This window comes from Porites lutea, chromosome 9, assembly GCF_958299795.1.
Source record: "Porites lutea chromosome 9, jaPorLute2.1, whole genome shotgun sequence".
NCBI classification, from domain to species: Eukaryota; Metazoa; Cnidaria; class Anthozoa; order Scleractinia; family Poritidae; genus Porites; species Porites lutea.
The window spans coordinates 10,608,160-10,633,354 of NC_133209.1; the positions used below are offsets into that span (position 1 = coordinate 10,608,160).

Sequence of the window (25,195 nt, forward strand, 5' to 3'; positions counted from 1 at the left end):
TCTGCGATGTTCTTCTTTGGACATTCAATTATAAACTTTTTCTGAGTAAATTTGATTTGGATGTACTACTTTTAGCATCTCCTGTGGCATGTAAAAGCTACTAAAGCTGACAAAACCCAGAGACAGTAAATATTTAAGACCGCTGCGTATGCTGGATGCAGCTGACTTTAAAAACAAAACTCTGATAGCACATTTTCACTCAGTCATATAAACGTCTTGTTAACCATCTGCTCTCCGTGGTGGTTCAACGTCTCACCATTACTCAGAACACTAAGAAGCGCTTCAGAGCTGCAGTTTCGAGCCATCGTGAAAACTGAAGGGAATTTTTTACGCATCTGTCTCGTCTCCACTTCCACAGTCTTCCCAATTCATTTCTTGTTGTGTGTGATGAGTAGCCGCATATCGATCAGTTCATTAAGTTTCTAATTTCCTTATGCATTTGGCACAGAAAGTCCACGTAACTAGTGGCAGCCGGGTTAATGCCTTTATCCTCTACGAGGAAATGTTTGAACCATCCTTCAAGCTTGTCTCGCTGCCGTACAATGGTTAACTGCAAGGTAATAAAACGGCAATATCAAATCAGAATTCTGTCTCAGCTTCACCGAACATTCAGAGAAAGGTTACGTGCTCATGTCTTATTGAGGTCCCCCAAAAAGCAATAATGGTAAAGTAAAATAATACTATTAATGGCCTCTTGAGTTGTGCGTTTTAATTTCCCAATATGGGTCATGTGATTTTCCGAGGCGAATTCGCCCCCTTGTCTTTTCATAAACGCACAGGTTGTTTTGAGTAAAATCATTATGGCTCTTGGTAAAATATGTTGCTTAGGAAATGTAAAGTTTGCATTTCAAACTTCTCAGTTACAGGAATGCAATCAATAATTAACCGCTACCATGGCAGAAACTTGTGGCAAAAATACGTTAAAACATAATCTTTGGCAAAGGACGATAATTTCACATTCTGCTCTGGCAAACGGTGACATGATCAAGAACACTTTACACCACCTCAATACAACTAACAATACTATTTTTAATAGACAAGATGTTTTACCTTAAGATTGTGTTGTCTTTGGTTTTGGATCTGTCGAACAATGTTGTTGAGCCGTACAGAAAGAGAATTGTCAAGGACTGGAAGAGAGGTCTGTAAAGAGAAAAATGACAAGTTACTGCGACAAAAATTTCAACATAAGATGATCGTTTCTATTGGTAAATGTACATGTGAAATTGTAAAAAATATTAATTAAAAAATACCCCAAATAATTCTACTGAAGTTGCAGAAAAAATAACATTGAGGCAGTCGCCTTTCATAACGTGGAGTCAATACTTGGCAAAACTGGAGGGGAAGGAAACGTTTGCCTCATTTGCTTTCACATAACATGCTCGCTAACCTGAGTATGGTACTATCCTCAAGGGTAAGGGAGAGGGGATTCAAAGCACCAACCAGGGAGGGATTCCTTTCCTTTTTAATTTTCGGTTCCCTATCCTCTCCCCCCGCTAAACAAAGCCTGATACTCAGTCTAAATTCTTGTCCTTGTGACAATCTTTAAGTAGCTGCTAGCAGTCTAAGTTGGAAAAATCAAATGCGAGAACTACAAAATTGTAGAAGCGAAAACGTTCAGTTCACGTTCCATTGACATCAATGAGAAGAAACACAAAACTGTACCATTTCAATGTCCACTTGGCCAATAGTCTGGACTCCAAACACTTTGTGCAACCAGCTGGGGTCAACTTGAAGACCAATCCACAGGAACAGTGAAATTCCATTTTCTGTTAATTATAATAATTACAAAAAAAAGTGGATTTCTTAAATCACAGAATTAACGTTAAGGCTGGACTAAGAAATAATTCATTGGTGAACCAAGCTGACAGCATCTTGCCAATAATGATGACTCGAATAAATCAAAAGGACTGACAAAGCAGAGCAAACACTTGAACTGTGGGGTTAAGTCAATCTTTTAGTTACATTATTGAATGTAACTTAGTTTACACCAGCTTGTTCTACTTTCTCTTTAGAGATCCTTGAGTCGCGTATGAGAATAAAAACTGTGGGAGATTTTAATGATTTCTAGCGCAAGGGGATGGGGCTGGGTAAATGAGAAAACTTAGGGTTAGCACGCTCCATGCTCACTCTCGTATGCTCACAAGATTCTTTGAAAAGAAAACGAAAGATAAAAAGAAGAAACGTCTGCAGGCAAGAGAAGTTTATACAGGTCCACGGATGATCAGCAACGAGTATCATTAACTCACCTAATAGGTAAACACCATTCTCTGACATTCGATCAGCCGAGCATCTAATGACTTGGGGTAGATCAGTAGAGTCCTCATCCAAATCATGCTGAAAGAGAATGATTGGAAAATTCAGCTCAGAAACAAACCTTACTGTTTAAAAGATGTACAAAAAATACTAATTTCTGCTCATTAACTCATGTCGTTTACCTTAAATATGTACGACCTAAGCTTCAAAAATAGACAGGTACAAATTCTTTTCATTCTGCCATGGAAACATCATAATGTTGGTGACCAAGTTCGCAGTTAATGACATTTTCACTACCATGGTCATTTTGTAGACAGCCAAAAATTTGTTTTTGTCAGCACCAAAAACTTAAAAGTTGCAATAGTCATACAGCAATAGTATACGAACATTTTCACAATATAAACTAAGGTAAATGTTTAACACATGTTACCCGAACTCATAGTCTCAAAGTCAGATCATTAATGTTGACAGTGAGTGTAACTGCCTGGGTAATCATCATCACTGTAGCATTATGGATGCCTGCACTACCACAAATATAACAAGTATGCACAGGTTTATTATAATGCAACAAACGTAATAGGTATCTTAGCCCCAGCCCCCTCCCCCTCCCTTCATCGACAGGTTTCAGGTTTTTTTTGCACCATTTCATTGCTTCAAGAAAGCACTGTGGACCTTAAATATGTTTTGGTGTATTAGCTATCTGGCTACATAAGTGAACTAAGCATCTGAAAATAACTCAGCTTTTGGAAGCTGTGCGTGTCTCTGGGCAAAGCTTAAGGGGGTATTCGTGTCAAAAGCCTTGTTTTTTCTATTTATTTCTGCCCTTTTTCTTACAAATCTAGCCAAGATTTCATTCAGTCAAAAATGGCTCCATAAGGTCTAAATCGTAGATTTAATAAATGTGTGAGAATTTTTGGATGATTTTTCGAATATTTTTGATGAATACAATGGTTTGTGAGTAACTTTTTGTACCCTAATTTCTTTCCTTCTCAAATCAAACCCATTTTCTACAAAATAATAACCAGAATGCCCCCTCAACCTAGTGCTCTAAACGGACAAGGGAAAAGAATCAAAATGAATATGATCCATACCATTGGAAAAAGTCGTGGATAGAAGTATGGCACAGAGGCTGCCTGGTCCATAGACATTACTGATCTCATCAACCAGCTCCGGTCATCAGAACTCATCTCTGAACCTTAATTGTACAACAATAATAAAGTCATGGTAACTCTTTCCTTTCTAACAATGACAATCAACAAACTTGCAAAAATATCTGATCCAGTGTTTTCCCAAGCAAAAGTCAACAGACAAGGTGGAAAAAATATGTATTTGCTTGGTACAACTGGCAATCTAAGGAGTAAGCAAGTTTTCTTCATCGCACATAGCATATAAAACGTTTTCATCCAATTATTAGTAAATGTGCCTGAACTGGAAGGTATAAAAACAATAGTTATTTTCATGGTGGACTAGCTTCTCTGTAGTGTTATTGCTATATCCTCTGCCATATTAAAGAAATACCGGTAATAGATTACTGAACAAATATCTCACATCGTTGCACTCACCTCCTAAAAGAATGTCATTCTTTAAAATACAATTTGTGTAAAGAGGAAGCAGTTTCATACACTCAGGGAGAATCAGCTGGAACACAGAAATCACACGCTCTAATTCACTTGCTATTGGCAAAGAAGACCACTTACAGTATTTTTGTGGCATACAACCCTTGTATTTGATAAGTAGCACAGCCATGAAACAGAAATACATTGGTAAGAAAACACTATGAGCATCATGTTTAAGCCTCAGGAAAAATAGTATGTCTGGATTTACATATTTCCCCTGGCCCTAATAAGATGAAATTGTTTAATATAATCAAGACTTTTTACTTGGTGATCCTGGTTTATCCATAATGTTTGGTTATTACATACTAACATGATTACAAAACAGTGGTAAATAATTTCAATTTATAAAACATTTGCATTTCACTTGAAACTGATTTAAAATAATGAATTCCCTTTAAATTATCCACACTACAATTTACAATAATTTTGTTATTTATAATAATCATTTCAGAACCACTTCTAATTTAGCTGTAAAGAGGACCATTCGGCAAATAGTTCTAGCAAGCTGGCACTCTCAATACTCTTCTGAGAAGAAGAATCTGTACTTTGTGAAGTGGCTAAAAGTCATTACTGACATGGTAATTGTGTATGACTACTATAACCCAAACAATAACACAGTTTAGAAGTTTACCTGGCCAGCAGATGAAGGAGAGGCACAGTTTCGTCTGTAGCAGGCTAAGATCTGTGCACATTGGTTCATAAGGTTTTCCCTGATAGCCTTAGGAGTTGATGTGTATACCTGTCTGATAGCTGCAGAATAGAAAAGCAGTGTGAAATTACTCTAGAAATATTTCAATGTTCACGGTTTTCAGTTTTTAGAGTAAAACGTACCACAAAAAAGGGGACGAATGATGACTCATCCGGTAAAATGTTGTTTAAGAAAGGTCTTTAAATTAAAAATAGTGATGTGGCTGGTTTATGTCACAATCTCTCTACCCAATCACCACTAAAAGTCATGTTCCTATCTGAAAACCCTGTGAATATGATCCGTCATAAATACAATCAGGCTTTTATGCCTTTTGAGAGGTAATATTGACAGTGTCAATGAAAGGATAACTTTTTAACTAGTGGGTTTGAAAATAATATTGGAACTTATCAAGCTATCTAAAGATTAAGATGCATGACACCATGTGTCTCCAACACAGCCCTTCAGCATTAAACAACAACAACAAATTAATATCACAAGCAGAATACAGCTTACCTTGTTTGGACACAACATTAACAAAGGTATCCATCTCACAGCATCGGAACAAGTCTGATAATTGGCTACAAGTAGAGAAGGCTAAATTGTGGATTCTTAATCTTCGCTGTCCACTGATAGATGTATAAAGCAATGCACACTGGAAATAAGCCTGGCCTTCTTCTGGTAGCTTGTCGTCATGTTTTATTTCAATGGCAATTGCCTGATGGAAAAACAAACAAATAGGAGTCAATTTAAATTAAGGCCCTCCAAGATGTACACAGTCTGACTGAGATACTTCACCTAAGTACAAAAATGTTCATTGTCTCCGAGAATCTTGTTTAACTGGCAACCTTTGTCGCCCACCATAAGCAAGCCAGGTGTTGCTGACCACTAAAAACTTGCTACCTAACATAACAGCAATTATCTTAATGTCAATCCCCTCTTGTGTCACAAGGAAATACACATTTAACTAAGTCCCAAGTTAAACAGAATTAATTGAGACTTTTTCCAAGCACCCTTTTAAGTTACTTTTATATACAAAATCCTGTTGAGCCTCAAAAAATTATTAGAAGTCCTATCAATCATTTTGGAATCCACTATCTGCCCCATGAACGCATTCCTCCACAATGATAGTAATGACTGAAGGTCAGAAACAAAAATACTACCTTGTTTGGATCAACAAAAGCAAGTTCGACATCTGTGGTGTTGCTCATGTAGCAATTGCCCCAGAAATCAACTGGCCGCAGCCCTGTTTGTACACAAAACAACTCATTAATGGCAATGTCAAAATGTCACCTTGTAGAGCAAGCATGCTGAATAAAAACTTCGTGTACTGGCGCTGGTTGCTCGAAGCCTGGTTAGCGCTAACCGTTGGTTAAGAGGTATCAAATTGTATAGGTTTCCATGGTATTTAACGCTGGTTAGCACTAACCATGCTTCGAGCAACCCGGGCCAGATTGTTGAAGTTGCTCATTAATTTTTATAAATTTAATATCATTTACCTGTACTACACCTCAATCTCATGACAGCATCAAAACCAACATTACGCTGAAGATTTCGCTTCAGGTCTCCACGAAACTGTTCTCCATGTGTGGCTTCCTGTAGGACAATAAAAACAGGTTTATATACCTGGCATTTTACAATATTAGAGTTATGTTGCACAGTCAAACCTCTTTGTGAGGACACCTCTCTTTTACACACAATTTGCTTGGTCCTAACTCATCAAATCTATGGGAAGGAGTTTGACTGTAGATCAATAACTCTTATCCAAACCAACAAAACTATTATGAAATTTTCCTTCAACTGTGATTTTGGAAAGAGCAGAGTTGGTGCAAAAATGTAACAATTTGCCTTTTTATGACAGCTCAAGATAGAGGAGATGTAATACTCACCATTATTATCACTAGCAAAGAAGAAAGAAAAAGCTGGGTCCCTGATGGGATTTGAGCCAAGATCTCTAATCTGAAATCTGAATCTACTTGGTCCTAGCAACTTGTAGTTCCTATTGTAGTTAGGGGTTAGGGAAGTTGTTTGGGTATTTACTATTTCATGAAACCAAAGACTCAGTGCACTTGTTCTCATGGAGAAACTCATGGTCAACAAGTCCTTTTGTAAGATGTATCTTAAGTACTGCTATCCAAAGATTAGCGATGATAAAAGCAAACTGTATGCTGGTTTATAAATCTAGGTACAATACAGTCTAAACATTGTTGCTCAAGATGGAGAAATTACTGAATACTAAAATCGAAATAATTGACATCAACATTCCTCACCTTAAAATAGGAATATCTGTAGATTTGTCCTCCTGTGAGAGTTGCTACTGATCCAATGGTTGCTACATCAATGTATGCATTGGGAAAGAGAAACAGATCCACTGCAACACCATTTTCTACACAATCCTTGGCAAGTTTTTCATAGAAGTGATTCTGTGGTGTAAGTATTGTCTGTGAAAAAAGAAAACCATTATTTTTACCAATGATAATACTAAAAGTACGAGACTATCATTTCCAAAATAAGCTGCTTGAAAAGAGTACAGCTGAATAGACCCTTCCAAAATTTGCTAAAATCTGTCAACACAGCTACGAAGTTGCGAAATTTGCCCCCCCCCCCCTCACCATAATGCCTTTTGCAAAATATTATAATAATTTATGGGGCATTACCCCCCTCACACCCCCCCCCCCCCCCACCTCTCACCCTGGGAGACAGCTGTAGTTTGGATACTAATGGCTAAACTAGTTATGGGGACATCTTGGGAAGCCAAGCTCATTAAGGATACCTTCTGGGTTGCCTACTCAAGTGAAGATTTCTCAAAAAAAATGCACTTTCTTTGAGTGTCAATATATTTAACACAAAAGTACTAATTGGGGACACTATTTTTAAGTCTCCTACTGGAGATTAAGTGGTCATCCAAGCCACACGAAGGTCCAGGCATTTACAGGGCAAAGGAAATATCCTCATTTGTCAGTTATTTTAAGATCCTGAGTATTGGTCCGCCCTGGGAATCAAACCCATGATCTCCTCTCTGCAGTCAAGTGCTCTCCCAGCTGAGCTAATCCTGCCACAGTTCAGGAAAATTGTTTTCTGCTGTCAAAAATCCTGTTGAATAACAGTTTTAACAAAACATTACCTTTTCTTTTTCAGAACCAAGTAATTTGCGGTCCTCTCTGTTCTTTAATTTCCCAGGTGCCTCTGCAATGGGTAGGGAAGAATGGAAAACAAACAGTTTTCCTGATATTCCAGCTGCCTATACAAAAACAAGAGAAGATGATGACTTGTCATTTCCTTCCATTTTTAGCAGCAACACATATCCTGAGGTAACAGTTCTAATCTGCAATTATCATACTTGGAATACTGGATGATCAACCACTGATTTTACTGAGAATTAACATTGCCAGAGAATCAATAATTTACTACACACAATGCCACAAAGGTTGCTGACACACAACAGAGCTTTGCAAAGGTGTTGGAAAAAAAATTTCACGTGTCTAGATAAAAAAAAGTTATAAAAATAAAAGCAACCTTGAGTGCTTCCATTCCAGCTTGAATAACAGGTCCCAGAACTGTTTCTGTTTCTCTTGTTTCTCCAAACATTGTAGGAATTTGCTCCAAAAGGCTGAAAAATAAAATTGATTTAAAATAATGTAATAAATCGCACAGTGCCAGAAAATAATGAAGGTAATAAATTGTGCAGTGCCAGAAAAAATGAAAATACATGGCATAGCTTCACTTTCTCTTATAAAGACACTAAGAAAAACTGCCCTAAAATATCAAGACATACCTATCTACTACACTTCTGGCCTCCTGAGGACTTACTAAAAAGCCATCAACAAGGGGCACAAAGACATCTTCAATGTCTGAGACTACCATCATCTGAGGCTGGGCAAGGTTACTCTGAAGAAAAAAGAATGATTTTAATATTATTGCATTCCTAGAAATAAGAGCCCCTTGCTATTAGTTTTCAGATCAATTTGAATTCAACTTTGTTATCCATTTAGATTTAAGATGCGTTCAAAACGGCATTGTGTGTTTGACCAAAACAACTGCAAACACAATTAACTTGAAAAATACTCTTGCTTTTTCAGGTCAATCTGCACTAACACATTGGCAACACTAAATGAGGTAAGCATGCATTATGCAAAATCCCAAAATGTTGATGAAATCATCCTGTATACTTCCAAAAAAGATAAATATTAAATACTCCAAAGTGCTGAAGAATTTACCTTAACATTGTAGAAATGCAAATGATTGTTATATGTGACAAATCCAACTCTAATCAATGAATGTTCTTGGCCATGCTCTCTACAGGATTGAAAAAAAAATCAAAATGAACAATATTTCTTTTTACATTCAATTATACAAGCAGGGTAGACTCAAATATCACAGCAGTATAAATGAGGAGGATTGCTGCAGTTTGACCCCTATTGTCATTTGCTGTTTTTTGTTACAGTAAGATTATTTTGAAAAGAAAAAAAAGTAATAGACAGTGATGAGCTCTACAAGATGAAATATACATGGATATAGAACTAAGAATAAAATGAAACAAATCAACTGTAGCAATACTGGTGATCAGTGACACCATTCAAACTGACCCCCCTTGGATTTTACCGAAAAGTTATTCAGACTTATACAAACAGTGTGGAAAGTAAACCTTTTTCACACATTATGAGTTTGGAAATATGTAATGATTTTGATCATTTTTTCACTTAAGAGTTTTATACCCTTATCTTTCCCCTTGTAATGCACCGGGCTTGAAAAAAGTCCTGTCCAATAATCCAGCACAATAACATTTTCTTGTTGAGGAAGTAAGCTTGAAGTGGGCCAGGTTGCAGGCCGGTCATCCTAACAAAATTACTAGAGGGCTGCTTGCCCAAAGGACAAGCTGGAATTCAAGTTTTTTTCAAGCCCTAAAGGCACGTAAGGATTAACCTTAAGAATAAAGATTTTTTAAAAAGGAGATCAAGATCAGGCTTACTTGGGAAGTACATCTAAGAGTTCTTTGAGCTCTCTCATGAGCATTCTAACCATTCCACACTGCATACTCTGGTATGACACATCAATCATAAATATGTAGGCAGGAGGACCCGGTAACTTTTGATCCTGTTTTGAATAAAATCAAACAATTAAAAAACTTAAAGAAAAAAGGAAGTTTCATACATCATTTTGTTTATGATATAGTACACTGGGTGTTTTAGATGGTACAAATCATTGCCACATCCCTACGATAATTTATTTGTGACCTATCCCACATTGTAAGCCTACTTTTATGATGACAAAGTGCAACCTTTCTGCATCAGCCCTGTGTGAGTATTATTAAGGTTTAAATCCTCAAATCCTGATTGAGGGAGATTGTCCACTTTATTGATTAAAAATACATATTTGATTTACAGCTACATCAGCCATGAAGTGAGCATGTGAACAATTTTGATCCTTTCGACCTTTCGAGCTTTTTATTGGGTGACCAAATGTGAGAATTTTTCACTTCGAATCTCCACATGCTAAGGAGACAAAAGAGACATGGTCTAGCTCATAAAGGACTGAGCAGTGAAGATATCCACTGTTTTGAAGAATATATCTGTACATTTTCTTGTCACTAACAATTTTCCATGCACTCATCTGACATTAACTTTGCATCACCCAGCAAATAATACTACACACTGTACCTTGCAGTAGTCTTTGGTGGCAACAAATTCATATGACCCAAGATGAAGTTCTGGTCTGTCGTATGTGTCGAGTCTGAGGCCTTGGTGATCGAGATGGCAAAAGTATTCCCCAGGAACTATAAACAAAAACATTTAAGTAATTTATTAACATCAATCAAGAATCAAAACCTTCATAAAGCTAACTCAGAATAATGGAACTGTAACCTGTTGTCAGAAAGTTGACATATTAGGGCTGTCACTAAGATTTCAAGTCACTGGGTATATTCAGTGAATGGAAGGGGAATTGAACAACTAGAAAGTTCCTTTGGTTCTATTTTCATTTTTTTTCCTGATCTGTTTACGCATGTTTTGACCTTCTATTGCTTAAAAAGGAACACAGAGATCAACATTGGAGGAGGAGAAGTTGTATCGATTTCACCCACACTCTAACCTTTGCTTACTACTAGTAGTACCAGTATATACTAGCTGAATGTTTGACTTTTACCTTCTGAAGAGTGATTGCAAATATTGCATAAAAATCTTCTACCACCATCAACAAACTGTACAAAAGGATTCATATACGCCTTGCAACGATTACAACGCACAGGGCCTGTGGGATTGTAGTCCATGATGCGAAGAGGAGGCTGTGAAGGATAGAAACACCAATAATTAAAAGGAATGTTTCACCCTTCTAGAACGAAGGAACTAATTTTTTAAAATAGTTGTGCTGTGTATCGATGGGGAAGTGACTCTGGAAGATTTTCTCTGAGAAAGGGCTAGCATTCCAAATGTCAGCTTTTGAATTTTTGAATCTTTTATCTTTTCTATGGTGGACAACTTAGTTTAAGAAAGGAAGTGTTTATCTAGCTACTAGAAAAAACCTAAATCCTCTAAAAACCTGTGCTTAATTTTTTTTACCTTATTAAATTATATTGTCCTAATTTAGGTGACTCTTTGCTCTTACATTCAGCCATGTGCTTTCAAGACCATTGAAAGTTTGAACTGCTTTCAGCAGTGCTTTCTCACATTAAAAAGCGGTTGGTCCTGTTCTATACCTTCTTGAAGTGCACCAGTTTCAGTGAAGACTGAATTCATTGCATTGCCATTGACGAACATTTTAATTTTAGTACGGGAATACCTCCAAATAATGTATATTCAAGTGAAAGCTAATTATAAGTACTTTCCTTTGGCATTGTTTATCACTATGTACAAGGTACACTAATTCTTGAATCTGTATTGTCATCATATAAAATCAAACCTATGGTGTTGTTGAATCTCCCAAATTCAGTTAGCAAAAATGATAGCTTTTAAAATCTGGTACACTTTAACCCTTTAAACCCTACGAGTGATCAGCATCAAATTTCTCCTTGTAAAATCAATGCATAGTTAAAACAGAGTGGTCGTGAGAACTATGGGCATGATCACACAAGATGAATTTGCTTGATTTATCAACTACTCCCCACTACTTCTGTAGGAAATGAATAGGGGCAACAAATGAGAATTCAAATTTTAATCTTATGGTTTAAAGGGTTAAGGTACCTTTCTCAGAATCAAAGCTTTACAGTTCTTAATAGCAAAACTGACCTCAGAGGGGTCTGTTTCAGCAAATGGGGTTATGACTGTTGCTAATGGTATGCTGGATGCTTGAAGTAAGTCTTTGTTGCATGGTATATTGTACATAGTGCATCTCATAAAACGAGGGCTGCAGTTCCCTGAAGAAAAAAAAGAAAGTAAGCAGAAACCAAGCTTGGAAATAGGGTCTCAATTCAGAAAACGGGTAATACAAGAACATGCAGGGGCTGTTTTTTAATTGAAAGCTTCTTTTCCATTCAACATACTTATGTTGTATATGACGTTAATTTTTTATCTCGAGTAATTTTTGTTTTTCTTTTGTTCTTGGGTATAGTAATGTACGCTAATGAAGTTGAAACAAAAGGGAAATAAAAATTACCAGAGATAAAAATTAACTACAACATATATTTTGGAAAGGAGACATAAACATGTAAAATCAAAAGTTTTGGATGCCATTTTACATTAAATTTCCCTAAAATGATATCCTTAAAAAGTTGAATAAAAACCAATACCCTCTGAACCTAGAACAGCTGTTCAAAATGCTGGAGCGGAAACTTATTACAGTTGCCTACTGGTGACTACCTTTGAAATTTTGGTCACTAGCTGTCAAGTTTTAGGAGCATTGTCACCAGCTGGTTGCAATTTTGAACCCTGAAAATCCATACTTATTAAAAAAACAACAACAAAAACTAAAAACACCAAAGAGGAAAGACATTGAAATGCTAGATCATACCATCATCCTGAACAACAAAGTTGCTGGTTACAAGAGGTGGGGTTCTTCCTCTTGTGCTTGTGAGATATGGTGATCCTTTAAAAGCTTCATTGTCATCTTTCATTACTTGGATCTGTTAAACATGAGAGGAGGTGAGTCTAAAACAAAGTACACAATGGATAACTTCAGGACCAAAACACATGGCTGCTTATGGAGACGTTCAATCAGTGTAGATGTAAAAATGCAACATTCAGCTGTCAATTGTTTCTGTTAAACAGGTAAATATTGAAGGACAATGGTTGCCTGAAAAAGTGGTGATTCAGAAGCAATCATTTTTCATTTTGATGCTTGGTGCGAAATGGACTGAAAATAATGGCGATGATAATGATGAGGACGAGGACAGCTATGATATCTCAAAGACCAACAATGAATCCAAATACTGTGTTTAGCAAGAGCAAAATTTTGAGACTATAAAAGTTACAGTGAAGGAGAACATCTAGTTAACTCAGAGGGGAGGATACTGATAAATAATGTTCATGATCTACAGAACTTAATCATGCACAAGTACTTTGAAACTGCAAGGATTGGAAGGGTATACTAACAGGACTAGGCATCTGATCAGGATCAATTCTTCTCTGTTGCTGCATTGGTGAGTTCATAGGTGTGTGAGGACCCATCCCAGGTTGAGCAGGTCCACTTGGTGGCATTCCACTCATAGGTCCAGCACCTGGATACATTGACTGACCCTGAAGCAAGAGGTTACAAAAACATCATGATGCATCCAAGGCGGCTTTTTAAAGGCACATTGAGAAAATTTGACGAAAAGCTGCCCAAAAAATTTGTTTGCCGACTGTTGGTGGACAGATGGCCCACAGATTTTTTGGGGAGTTGTTCTTCAATTTTTCGGAAACGAGAGTGCCGTGGTCCATGATAATATTATTCTTAACAGTAAGTAGTGACTAGTGTAACTAAGGGACGGGGCAAGGAATTTGCGCTAGTTACTATGGGCAACCCTCAGATACTTTAATACAAAGCAAAAGAAAAATAGAACCAAAAGAAGTTCCTTGCTGCTCAATTCTTCACCCACTAATTTCATAATCCGGCAATGAAAAATCTTAGTGACATCCCTGAGTGATACTATGTTGCTATAGTCATATATTTACATTTACATCTGTACTCTGACACTGTCATGACACTAGACATAATATACATATAGATAATCTTTAAAATTGAATGCTTTCATTCAACACTGTGGCTTGTTCACTTGCTATTTAGAAATGGATTCACCATTGTTGAGAGGCTCTACAGGCCTAATGATGATTTGTTTTTCAGTAAGGTCAGCAAATTGTTCATGTGAAAAGGAAACAACAGCTGAAATACTTGTTAGACTCACTTTAAACACAGACAATTTCCAAGAATAGCAGTCTACCACATTGTAGGTGGAGTTTAACAGAGAAAGAGAAGGAAAGAGAGAACTTTTTCAAAGGAAAAAAAACTGACAAATAAAAGCACGTTTAACAAACCAAAGTCTGCTGAATGTGTTAAGTCATTAACAGACATGTTTTTATGTCTTGTGTCCATTACAAAACAATCACCGTTTACTATTTTAAAGAAGGCTACCAATATCAACAAACAAGAAATTCAACATGTAGTAATAATCAGAACTTAGTGAATGTTTGACTGATTTATGTTGAATGTGTCGGGCAACAAATAATTCCATGCACAAAATTATCAGGCAAAATCAGCTTGCTGCATGCATATCACCAGCTTCCTGAACTCACAGTGTGTCGAGGCATTCCCATCGATCCAGCAGAAGGTTGATTCTCCACAGGACTTGGTGGTGCATGACCTGGATACAAGCGCCGACCACCAGGTAACACATGAGACATCCCAGCACCAGAAACCCCACTAGGAGGTGCTGCCTGGCTAAGTGTCGGCCCTGAAAGGCTTGTCACTGCAGCGCTGGCAGACCCACTAAAGGAAGGAGCAGACATACTAACCTGGGAACCGGGGAAAGACCCTGGCAATGGAGGCATTTGTGTGGCATTGGGTCTACCCATCAGGGATTGGGTCATACCCCCCATAGGTGGGGCCCCTGAACTGGATGATGGGGGGAAACCAGGTTGGTGCATTGGGGGCATGGTCGGCATTGTTGGAGGACCTGGAGGCCGACTCGTGGGTGGTACTGGTTGATGTCCCATGGCTGTCATCGGAGAGGGTCCTGTTGGTGGTCCTCTGTATTGTCCCTGCTGCGGTCAAGAGGAGAGCAAAAAAAATAAATAACCAAAGAAACAAGCTCTGACCTAAAAAATAAGCAAATTTCTGTGAAAGTTGCAGCTTAACATGAGTAAACCAGAAACTTTCTATTGTGATTCAGCAGAGGTACCTTACCTCCTTGACTTCAGAGATTGAATCGTTACTGAGCAGTTTAGTTGGATCAGACTTCACTTCAACTTGGCAAGGAGAGGATAAAAGAAAGGGGTGGGGGGGGGCATTATTTGAGGGAGGCAATTATTTTATATATTCCTGTCTCAGGAGGGGGGGGGGAGGATTTTTCAAGGGAGGCGATTAATCAAGGGACAGCTATTATTCAAGGAAATATGGTAAACAATTTTTCCAGAAGCCCCAGATCCAAACAGTTCGTCTCTGACTAGTTTTTTTATCAACTATGTCTTAAGGTAAACAAAGGAGTCAAAAGAAGGAACCATATATGACATATCTACTTGAAATGCAAGATGGTATGACAGATTTTCTTTGTGGAATGTGCTGATTTGAATACACAAACAAGAACATTTGGATGCCCATTTTTAAGACATATTTTCAGACATTCACAGGGTCATAAAGTTAGGTGTCGTGAAGAAATTTTGGTTGCCAATTTGGCAACTAATTTTAAGGATTTGTTAGGGAGTACCATAAATATTATAAAGAAACCCTGACTGTAGTATTAGGTGCAGTTTCATGCCCAGCAAACCTGAAAAGAAAGAAAGTGGGACCTTATAACTACCTTGTCTCCATAACAAACAATTTTTTAACCTACCATAGAGTTTGAACTTGGTTGAGGTGGCCATCCAGGAGTTTGTTGCTGAGATGGTGGAGGTTGACCTGCAGGGCTGCTAATATGTACATTACTCATCTGTTGCACCATCTATGAATTAATGCACATACAATACTCTTCCACTAAGTATGTATACCAAGAAAACTTAAGAGTAAAGGTATTTCACTTACAGTGTAAGATAATCTTTGCATAAAATTAGCTTGGAGGTAGACTTGGGCAGCAAGATTGTCTTCAAAACAAAGAGGCTGGCTCAGCTGGTCATATTTTGGAGAAAATGATCAGATACTTTGTCAGCCAAATAATATTATAAGGGTGCAGCTTGACTGGTAGGACTAACCAATTCTGGCAATGGATTGCACATTTTTTATTGCAGATTTACTCACGAACTCTTACTGGTAACTCAGACCACCTATTTTGACACACAAATGTATTGGCGACAAAAGTGTTGGACACTGTCCTCAGATGGGGTAACTTCCATCCCCAAAATAATTCACATTCCTCCAACCTCCCCTCCACTCTAAGTTTTAGTGTTTTTACTGTTGTATGCTACAGGTAGCTCGAGCAGTGGCAGCGGGTTGGAGAAGGAAACTCCATGTCAGCAAAACATCAGATAGGCCCTTTAAGACAAACAATCTCCTCTAATTTTGTTGCCAATTGAAGCTGAGCAGAGGAGGTGTCCATGAAAGTAACTGTAATGATCATAGATTAATCAGTGATTGTATGGCCTTTGTTATTAATAATTGTATTGTTTCTTTGCAGTAAACAATGTACAATAGGAGACTTTAAATGCAAACAGGATTGTGAAGCCAAGGGAAATTTTATTAGCAACAAAATCTTGCTTTAACAACTCGACAGCATTTAAAATCTCTTATTATTATTATTATCTTCAATGAATGATTTTCCAGTAATCGGACACTTAGTTATGCGCACAGGATTAGGGGATCGCCAGGGGGCAAACATTGCAAGTCGCTACAAAGAAATGTATGGTGTGGAGCTGTTTCTCCATTAGAAGCAGTGTCTTTGGACAGAGAATGCAACATTTTGCCATGATTTTATGAGAAGCAGAGGTCACCAATGTTGGTGCAAAGAAATTGTAAGTCTTTGTGGGATCAATGCGACGAAATCTATCAATAAACACTGATTCTTGCGAAAAGTCGACTGTGAATTTACTAAATGGTCTCGAAATATATAGTACTAACTTAGGTATAAATGAGCGGGGAATGCGGACTCATTTAAGCCTTTCCAGTTGTACTTACATGTGCTCATATTTACAACAAGTGTAATTACGCTCCGCTCAGCGGCGATCACAATGCCGTGCCCATTTGTGACAACGAGCAAAGGTAAGCTTATGTATTGTCGAATTTCATATGTATTAAATTTAAAAACAAAAACATCTTCCGCACATTAGTATATTGATTTCTTCTCGCCAAAAAAACACAAGGGAATTGTTCTGTCATGATCCAGAGCACCGATGGGTTCTAATGCCTTTTCCAAGCATTTTGAGGGAAGATATAGAATCTCTGAATTTCGCACATCAACTTGGTATTTATTTTCAAACTCACCGCCTTTGTATCGGAAATCTTACTCGTTCGTACGATTTCTGCCTCGTCTACTAATGATTAAATACCATGTACTTTCCATGAAATATTTTGTAGATGTCACTTTATTTATACCAAAGTAAAGAAGGATTTTTTATTTTTATGGCCACGTACATACCCACGATTGTTGTCTAGTCATAACCCGCAAAGCGCCGCACAGCGGTGATTGCGGCCGAGCGTAGTTACACTCGTCGTAAATATCACCACACGTAATTATAACTTAAACGCTTACATGAACCAATCCCCCTACATGTATACCCAAATTTGCACTATATAATTAATTATTTCAAGACCTTTTCTTCGAATTCTTCATGTCTGTGTAAATTCAGTAAACATGAATTTTACACTCAACCTCACGCAAGGAGTGTTTATCGATAGAATTTATCGCATTAATCACACAGAAACTTGAAATTTCAACGCACCAACATTAGTGACCTCCGTTTCTCATAAAATCACGGCAAAATGCGGCATTCTATGTCCAAAGACACTGCTTTTAACGGAGAAACAACTCCACGCCCATACATTTCTTTGTAGCGATTCGCAATGTTTGCCCCTGGCGATCCCAGAATCCTTTGCGCAAAACATGGGTATCCGATTACTGGAAAATCATTCATTGGCTGTTATGAAAACTATTATTTTTATACTTGTAATTGTGTTGTGGTGTGATCAATGTCCCTTCATTCTATTATGTTACCCCATATAGTGATCAATCCACATGTATCTGCAACGTCATGAAAGTACTGTTTAACTCCACTTATAGTGGAACATTGATTTAACAAAGAGCCACGGGACTAGCAAAATATGTTCACCAGAGCTTTCATTATAATGAGGTTCTTTTCCATACATTTTACTACTACTGGGATTAAATAATAATATTCCTTACCCTCTAGGTCATTTTACATGACGGTTTGTTATATTGAGGAGGGACTAAATTGGCAATAAAGGTGTTCCCACCCACAAAAAGGAAGGATAAGGATTTACACAAAACCTTGAATTTGGTTGTTTGGTGTCGCTGTTTAGAGGAGAGTGGTACAAAAAAAGTCTCAAAAAGTGACTTCTGTGAGCACAAATTTTGTTTATCTCATTAGACCCGATGTTTTCATTCTGCTCTGGCTAGCTATTATGTATGGTCTCTTCTATTAATTTTATTTACTAATTTGGAGGTGGGACCAACCTGTTGCTGGGAAGTATAAGAACCCTGTTGCTGCTGGTGCAATGCCTGGGTTCCTTGTTGCTGTGACACACCTCCTGGGGGAGGTGGATACCGCAATGGTCCTCCTGGTTTTGATCCCTGTTGGGGAGGTGCTCCTGGTTTTGACTGTTGCTGGGGTGGCATACCAGGTCTTTGCATGGACTGCTGTTGCATTGGCATTCCAGGTCTTTCTGACTGGTGATGTTGTTGCTGTTGTGCGGAAGGGCGTTGTGGTGGCATACCAGGTCTGTGGGAGTGTGGTTGCTGGGGTAGCATTCCAGGTCGCTGTTGCTGAGCAGGTGCATTTGGTCGTGAAGCTTGTTGTTGCTGAGGGAAGCCTCCTGGTCTGGGAGGTTGCTGCTGTTGAGTAGGCCCTGTGTTTGGAGGAAACTGCTGCTTTTGCTGATCAGCTGGAGTGTGAGGTTGGTTAGGAGATGGTGAAAGTCGTGGAGTGGTTTGCTGCGTAGGTGGTCCAGGAAAAGGACTTCCAACCTAAACAAACAATATAAATACACCATAAACTGAATGCAAAAAAGTATATTGCAATAGCTATGGTCGTTTTGTCTTGCCTCCCTCTGTGATAGAAACTTGCTTGTACATGTTTTGGGGAAGTTTTGAAATACAAAACTATGTTTCAACTGATTCAGCTTTCTTGCATTGGAAACCGTTTAACAAGCGGCTGAGTAGACAAAAAAGGCTCAATGCGGGAAAGTGCCAATCAGCAAAACAAGCCAACAAAATTAAAGTATGCATCAAAAGTAAATGGAAAAGCAAATAAAAACATTTGATAACTTCCATAGCTAGCTGTAAGCAACCAGGAGCCCATAACACAAGCCCTTCCAACGAACCTCAGTTTTCAACGCATTTTTGGGGTATGGTTGTGCTGATTCTTAAGGTGGCTCGATACAGTTTTTCAGGGTCAATACCTCCCAAGTTTGAGCATAAACTACGTCGCCATAAACAAAGTTTTGGAAAAATTGCCACCATGGTTGTATAAGATGAAGATGGAAATTTGTTTTTATCATGGTTGCAACGGCATCGGAGTTGTCATAGCAATGAAATGACGCTATTCCCTATTTTACTTGCAGCGGTATATCTCGGCACTGGGAACTGTTCTTCGAAAATCATTCACGGGATCTTTTTCGTCCAATAGCAGCCTCGATGTTCGTGAAGTTTAAGCGAAATCTGTAAGAGCGTTATCGAAATATTTTGGGATCTTTATCTAATACAACTGTTGTGGCAATTTTTCCAAAACTTTGCTTTTGGCGACGTAGTTTATGCTCAGACTTGGGAGGTATTGACCCTGAAAAACTGTATCGAGCCACCTTAACTGTAATGAAATCGATAAAATCGATAGGGCCAACAATGAAAAAAGTTGTTACCAACCATTGATTTCTGCTCATTGGTCAATACAATCAATATCTATCAAAAAGTGATTATCAACAGTTACCAATATACTATTGACTGCCCATGTCAGGCATATAGTGGCCTTGAATCCTTTAGTTGAGCTTAATGTATGTACGTATCAAGTTACAGCACTTATGAATTCGAACATAACCTACAATCAGGGACAAAAGTAGTTGACACACTTGTTTAAAACGGGTGCTGAACATTTAATTCATTTATTATTTCATTCTTTTTAAACGCGGTAAATCCTCTCAACCCCAAATCAATGTTGACTGAAGTAAAAAAGACTTGAGGGTCCAAAATTCAACATTGATCTTGGGGGGAAGGGGTTGGGGCAGACAGGGGAAGGGGATAAGTATATCCACTATGCAAAAAGGGGCCGTTTTACAGAAGTGTGTCAACACTTTTGTCCCTCATGGTCTGAAAGCAAAATTGTGCTACTGCACACAAATTGAGCCGTGCATGACACTGATTTTAACTGAAATTAAAGGAATCAATGACATAATTATGTTACTGGTGGTGGGGGTGACATTAACTTATTCACAAGAATTATAGGGCCAATTCAAATTACGTGATGACGTAATAAAAGGGCTGCGATATCCAGAATTAACGTCGATATGGTTTACAAGCTAAAAACTGACGCTGAAAATCGTGCACATGTACAACTTTTGATGAATTTCAAGGGTATGCGTAATGAAAACATTTTTAATAAAGTGAATATTTCTCGTTCTTCACTTTACCCGATTGTTAAGGCGCAAACAATCACGGGTAGGGTAAGGATTGACACGTAATGGGGATAGTCACTGGCCGGCCAAGGAAATATGGAGCGTTAGTGAGGAGCGGCCATCACTGCGTTCAATATCGAAAGTACAGAAAAGTGAAGGTAAATTCATGGCCAATTCAATAAAAAACTAAGGAAAGCGTAGCAAACATTGCAAGTTTACACGAAAACAATTACTTTCAATCCCACCTCATGACACCCTGTGAGACATGATAACGCAACGCAAATAGCGTGACATGAGGGCATATGTCTGTGTATTTCGACTGCATTTCTCAAGCGAAACCCTGTGTTTTTGTCTATTGTTGAAAAGAGAGCTTTGAAACATGAACTGGTATTTGACTCTCAAAGAAAACGACAGCTCAAACTGTGGAAAACACTGCTTCCTTTGTGTTACAACAGTTAACCATGTTTTGGCAAATGGAAAGTAGACAGGGTAGACAGGGGAAGGGGATAAGTATATCCACTATGCAAAAAGGGGCCATTTTACGGAAGTGTGTCAATTCTTTTGTCCCTTGTTGTAGCTTCCCGAGGGGGGGGGGGACTGCCATATATGGGCTATATAGGTATGTGCTGCTGTGAAGGGTATGGTTATCAAGCAGTTTACTCTAGGATAGGGTATATAAATCAGAGCATTTGGGTCTAGAATAGGGTATTATTTTTCAAGAAACTGATCAGTTGGTTGAAGATTAATTTTTATCTAGTTATCTAGGCTAGGGATTGTGGTATAAGGTTTTGTTTTGGCTAGACTGTGCTAGTGACCACAGCAGTTTCTGGAAAACAGCTACTCTAGGATAGGGGGGATTAGGGGAGTTTACTCTAGTATAGCAGTGTGCAAAGAATTTAATTTTTACAGCTTGCCATTCGGGCAAGCTGAACCTAGCATTAACTAGCATTAACTAGCCTAGGCTATATAGGTATGTGCTGCTGTGAAGGGTATGGTTATCAAGCAGTTTACTCTAGGATAGGGTATATAAATCAGAGCATTTGGGTCTAGAATAGGGTATTATTTTTCAAGAAACTGATCAGTTGGTTGAAGATTAATTTTTATCTAGTTATCTAGGCTAGGGATTGTGGTATAAGGTTTTGTTTTGGCTAGACTGTGCTAGTGACCACAGCAGTTTCTGGAAAACAGCTACTCTAGGATAGGGGGGATTAGGGGAGTTTACTCTAGTATAGCAGTGTGCAAAGAATTTAATTTTTACAGCTTGCCATTCGGGCAAGCTGAACCTAGCATTAACTAGCATTAACTAGCCTAGGCTATATAGGTATGTGCTGCTGTGAAGGGTATGGTTATCAAGCAGTTTACTCTAGGATAGGGTATATAAATCAGAGCATTTGGGTCTAGAATAGGGTATTATTTTTCAAGAAACTGATCAGTTGGTTGAAGATTAATTTTTATCTAGTTATCTAGGCTAGGGATTGTGGTATAAGGTTCTGTTTTGGCTAGACTGTGCTAGTGACCACAGCAGTTTCTGGAAAACAGCTACTCTAGGATAGGGGGGATTAGGGGAGTTTACTCTAGTATAGCAGTGTGCAAAGAATTTAATTTTTACAGCTTGCCATTCGGGCAAGCTGAAGCTAGCATTAACTAGCCCAGACGTCATTTCAACTAGCCCCAAAAACTTTGACTAGCAGAATTGATTTCACAGTTCTGTTATTCGAATTCCTCAAAAAACATCACTTACCCGTTGGGCAAGTTAAAAACAGAATAGGCCATTTGCACTAAGAGGCATGTGACATCGTTTTTATGAAAATGAAAGTTACATGATTTTGCCTTCGAAAAATGATTAGTGGGTCATATTTTAAACAAAATAATAATCATTTGGTTTTTCAAACCCGCACCATTTTCTCAAAATGTGTGGTTCCAGAAAATATCCAGACCTCCACCACGGAGGGAATTGGAAATTCCAGGGGGTTGGGGGGTCAGAGGTCCAGGAAATTCCAGAGGGGACGGGGGTTTGGACAATAAAATCACTTTCCGGGGGTAAATATCATTTCGTTTTCGACCTGAGTTCGAACGTTGCTTCTTACCGAACTGGTAGATCATTTTTAGGACATAAATAACTTGAAATTTATCATTTAAGATTGTTCCTTTTGATCTTAACCAGGTTTGCTATCTTCCAAAAGCATTTTGGATGTAATTTCAAAGGAATTAGACCGTCTACAACTCGTTTTATTGCATGCTCGTATTTTCGGCCGCCATTACTCATTACCAGTCTCCCCTAAGAGATAAGAGATCAACGCGTGCAACACATCACGTTGCGTCAGTCGATCGATAGAAGAACAGTAGAGTGGCAAATTATTTTACTTCACGAAGTACACACTATACATTGTAACGATTTTAGAATGTAGAGTTTTTATTCTCCTTTTCATTTTCCCTTAATTTTGGGATTGAAGATGTGGCATGTTCAAGATCGAATTTTCGCTCGCTGAAATGGTGTTGATTTCACCAAACATTACGGCTATCGCGTTCACGTATAACGTCGCATCAGTCGATAGGAAAACAGTAAATTGAACTTGGTTTCCCTTCAAGATGCAGGGGGTATTCATTGTTATCATTTCATAAGTCAGAGTTTTTATTCTTCTCTTTGTTTTGCCTTAATTTTGTGGTTGAAAGTTTGACTTGTTCACCATGTAGCATTTCTGAACGAAATGGCGTTAATTCTATCAGCATTACACCCATGAAGACAAATAACAAATCGTAAGCTTTGTCACACTTGTGGAAATTCCAGAGGGGTGGGGGGGCCATCAGTTCCCTGCAAAAATGGAAAATCCATGGGGGTGGGGGGGTCCTAAGTGAAATTCCCTTTGTGGTGGGGGTCTGGATATTTTCTGGAACTACACAATGAATAAGTTCGTAAATGGTCACGTGACCAAAATGTGATTTTTAAAATTATGAATTTCCTCTCTCTGAACACAAGTTTTGCACTTAATTTTCAAGGAAAATGTTGAAAAGATGATGTGATAACATTTACAGCACATCTGAGCGTAACTATGAAACGTTGAACAAGATATAAGCAAGAAGTAGTTTTGGCCACCATGTTGGAGGGCAAAAGCATGCCCTCCAACATGGCGGCCAATACAAATCATACTACTTTGCTGAAAAATCAAAGTGCCATAAAATATCTCCCTTAAGTGCGTTTCCTCTCAAATTTCGGGTGTAAGATAATTTTTGTGTGCTCTAACAATTTTTGGTACCAGCAAGATTCCAACTCATTGTTTAAAGGAAGCATTGGTCACGTGACCTCTTAGTGCAAGTGGCCTATTCACTAGCCCGATAGCAAAATCCACTAGCCCCACGCTATCGGACACTACTTTCCTTGCACACTGTTTAGGATAGCAAAATTCAGCTGAACTAGCTCTAGTATAGGTTAAGGGTTCCAGGGTGCCAGCGGCACATCCCAACCCAGAAATTCCTAAAGTACAACCCCCCCCCTCCCCCGGGCCTAGCTTGCAGAATGAAGCACAGTGAAAAGCAGGGTCTATTTGTATTTAGTGCTATAGAAATAAGAAGATGGGTATGCTAAACAATACAGCCAATAAAACATAAATAGGTAAACATTTAGAGGAAGACAAACTGAGATATAAATTAATCTGAAGGAATACATAATCATACCTATTTCACATAGATACTATTCTGGAACGGTTTGGAATGTAGCATACATAAAAAAAATAATAATTATGAACCCACACTTAATTTAAATCTCAAGATGGTACAAATTGACAAGCAGGGGAATGAAGCACACAATATATAGGAATTCTGTACAGCTAGTAAATATGGAATGATACTTTCACACTGCCACATGAGGAAAACAAACGCAGACAAAGTTTCAACTAAGCTAGTGTAAGTAATCGATTTAATCAAAGCCACTGAGAGTTTACAGATTTGTTTACGTGTGTTGATATCTATAATGGCTGCCAGAAACGAAATTGCTCGATCGTCCTGTTTTTCAGGGTATTTCGCTTTTCTCGTGAATTTGACCACAAATAACTGAATATGCATGCTATTATAGTTACCTTGGGAGGAAGTGGCTGTTTTGGTTGTTGATTATAGTAACCGGGATTATGTCGGGCAGGATCTTGCTGCGAGCTGATTCCGTTCATATGTTGTGGACCGTTCGCCATGGCATTGTGAGGAGGAAACTGTTGTGTAGGAAAACCGCCAGGATTGGACATAAAATTCTCCGTTCCTCCCTTGACTGGTCCGTCAAACGGTGAAACTCTATGACAGGAATGCTTCCTTTAGCAATCGACTTTTGAAACACGTTTTTAAAACTCTAAACATTCGTCATACCTTTGTCCAGTCATCGGAGGACGTTGATTCATCATCTTTCACACACTGCGTACAATCTTATACGCAAAAACAAACTTAAAAAACGATAGAATAGGCCTCCTAGAGGCAGTATGGGTTCTAAATATGACAATTCAAGGTAAGGAATTTTTTTCCAAGGCTAAAATGATCCACAACTTTCTAACCAGTGAGAAGACATTTATGCCACGTAGAAGAGTTGAAACCCAGTAGCCAACATCCCGGATGTCCAGCCGGCGCATTGTAATCTGGGTAAAGCGCCAACTCAAAATTCTTACGTGGCTTTTGAAACGAAAGCGTCTCTGCGCGAAACATATGACATGTTCCGTTCCAACTTATTTTATGACACGATTAGCAACTTCAGTTTGTCTTATGATTC

The 25,195-nt window shown here is 38.3% G+C and overlaps 1 protein-coding gene across 3 annotated transcripts; it reads right to left on the reverse strand.

Moving 5' to 3' along the window:
- Nucleotides 1–342: 342 nt before the first annotated feature.
- Nucleotides 343–25,034, reverse strand: LOC140947196 (protein transport protein Sec24C-like). Of its 3 annotated transcripts, none has more exons than XM_073396256.1 (26): nucleotides 24,802–25,033; nucleotides 24,525–24,729; nucleotides 18,302–18,811; nucleotides 15,512–15,619; nucleotides 14,475–14,723; nucleotides 13,077–13,220; nucleotides 12,496–12,607; nucleotides 11,775–11,902; nucleotides 10,696–10,834; nucleotides 10,212–10,327; nucleotides 9,524–9,648; nucleotides 8,772–8,850; nucleotides 8,330–8,442; nucleotides 8,071–8,164; nucleotides 7,679–7,795; nucleotides 6,825–6,995; nucleotides 6,054–6,150; nucleotides 5,718–5,800; nucleotides 5,071–5,272; nucleotides 4,501–4,619; nucleotides 3,816–3,891; nucleotides 3,345–3,448; nucleotides 2,247–2,334; nucleotides 1,663–1,766; nucleotides 1,051–1,140; nucleotides 343–550 (listed from the first exon to the last, which is right to left on the reverse strand). In XM_073396256.1, exons 1-26 carry the CDS (start codon nucleotides 24,834–24,836, stop codon nucleotides 407–409), a joined length of 3,552 nt encoding a protein of 1,183 aa, XP_073252357.1. In that variant the 5' UTR covers nucleotides 24,837–25,033; the 3' UTR covers nucleotides 343–406. The 3 variants fall into 3 exon arrangements, with proteins under 3 accessions (XP_073252357.1, XP_073252355.1, XP_073252356.1); XM_073396254.1 differs by having other exon boundaries at nucleotides 14,256–14,723; XM_073396255.1 differs by lacking the exons at nucleotides 3,345–3,448; nucleotides 3,816–3,891 and having other exon boundaries at nucleotides 14,256–14,723; nucleotides 24,802–25,034.
- Nucleotides 25,035–25,195: the final 161 nt, after the last annotated feature.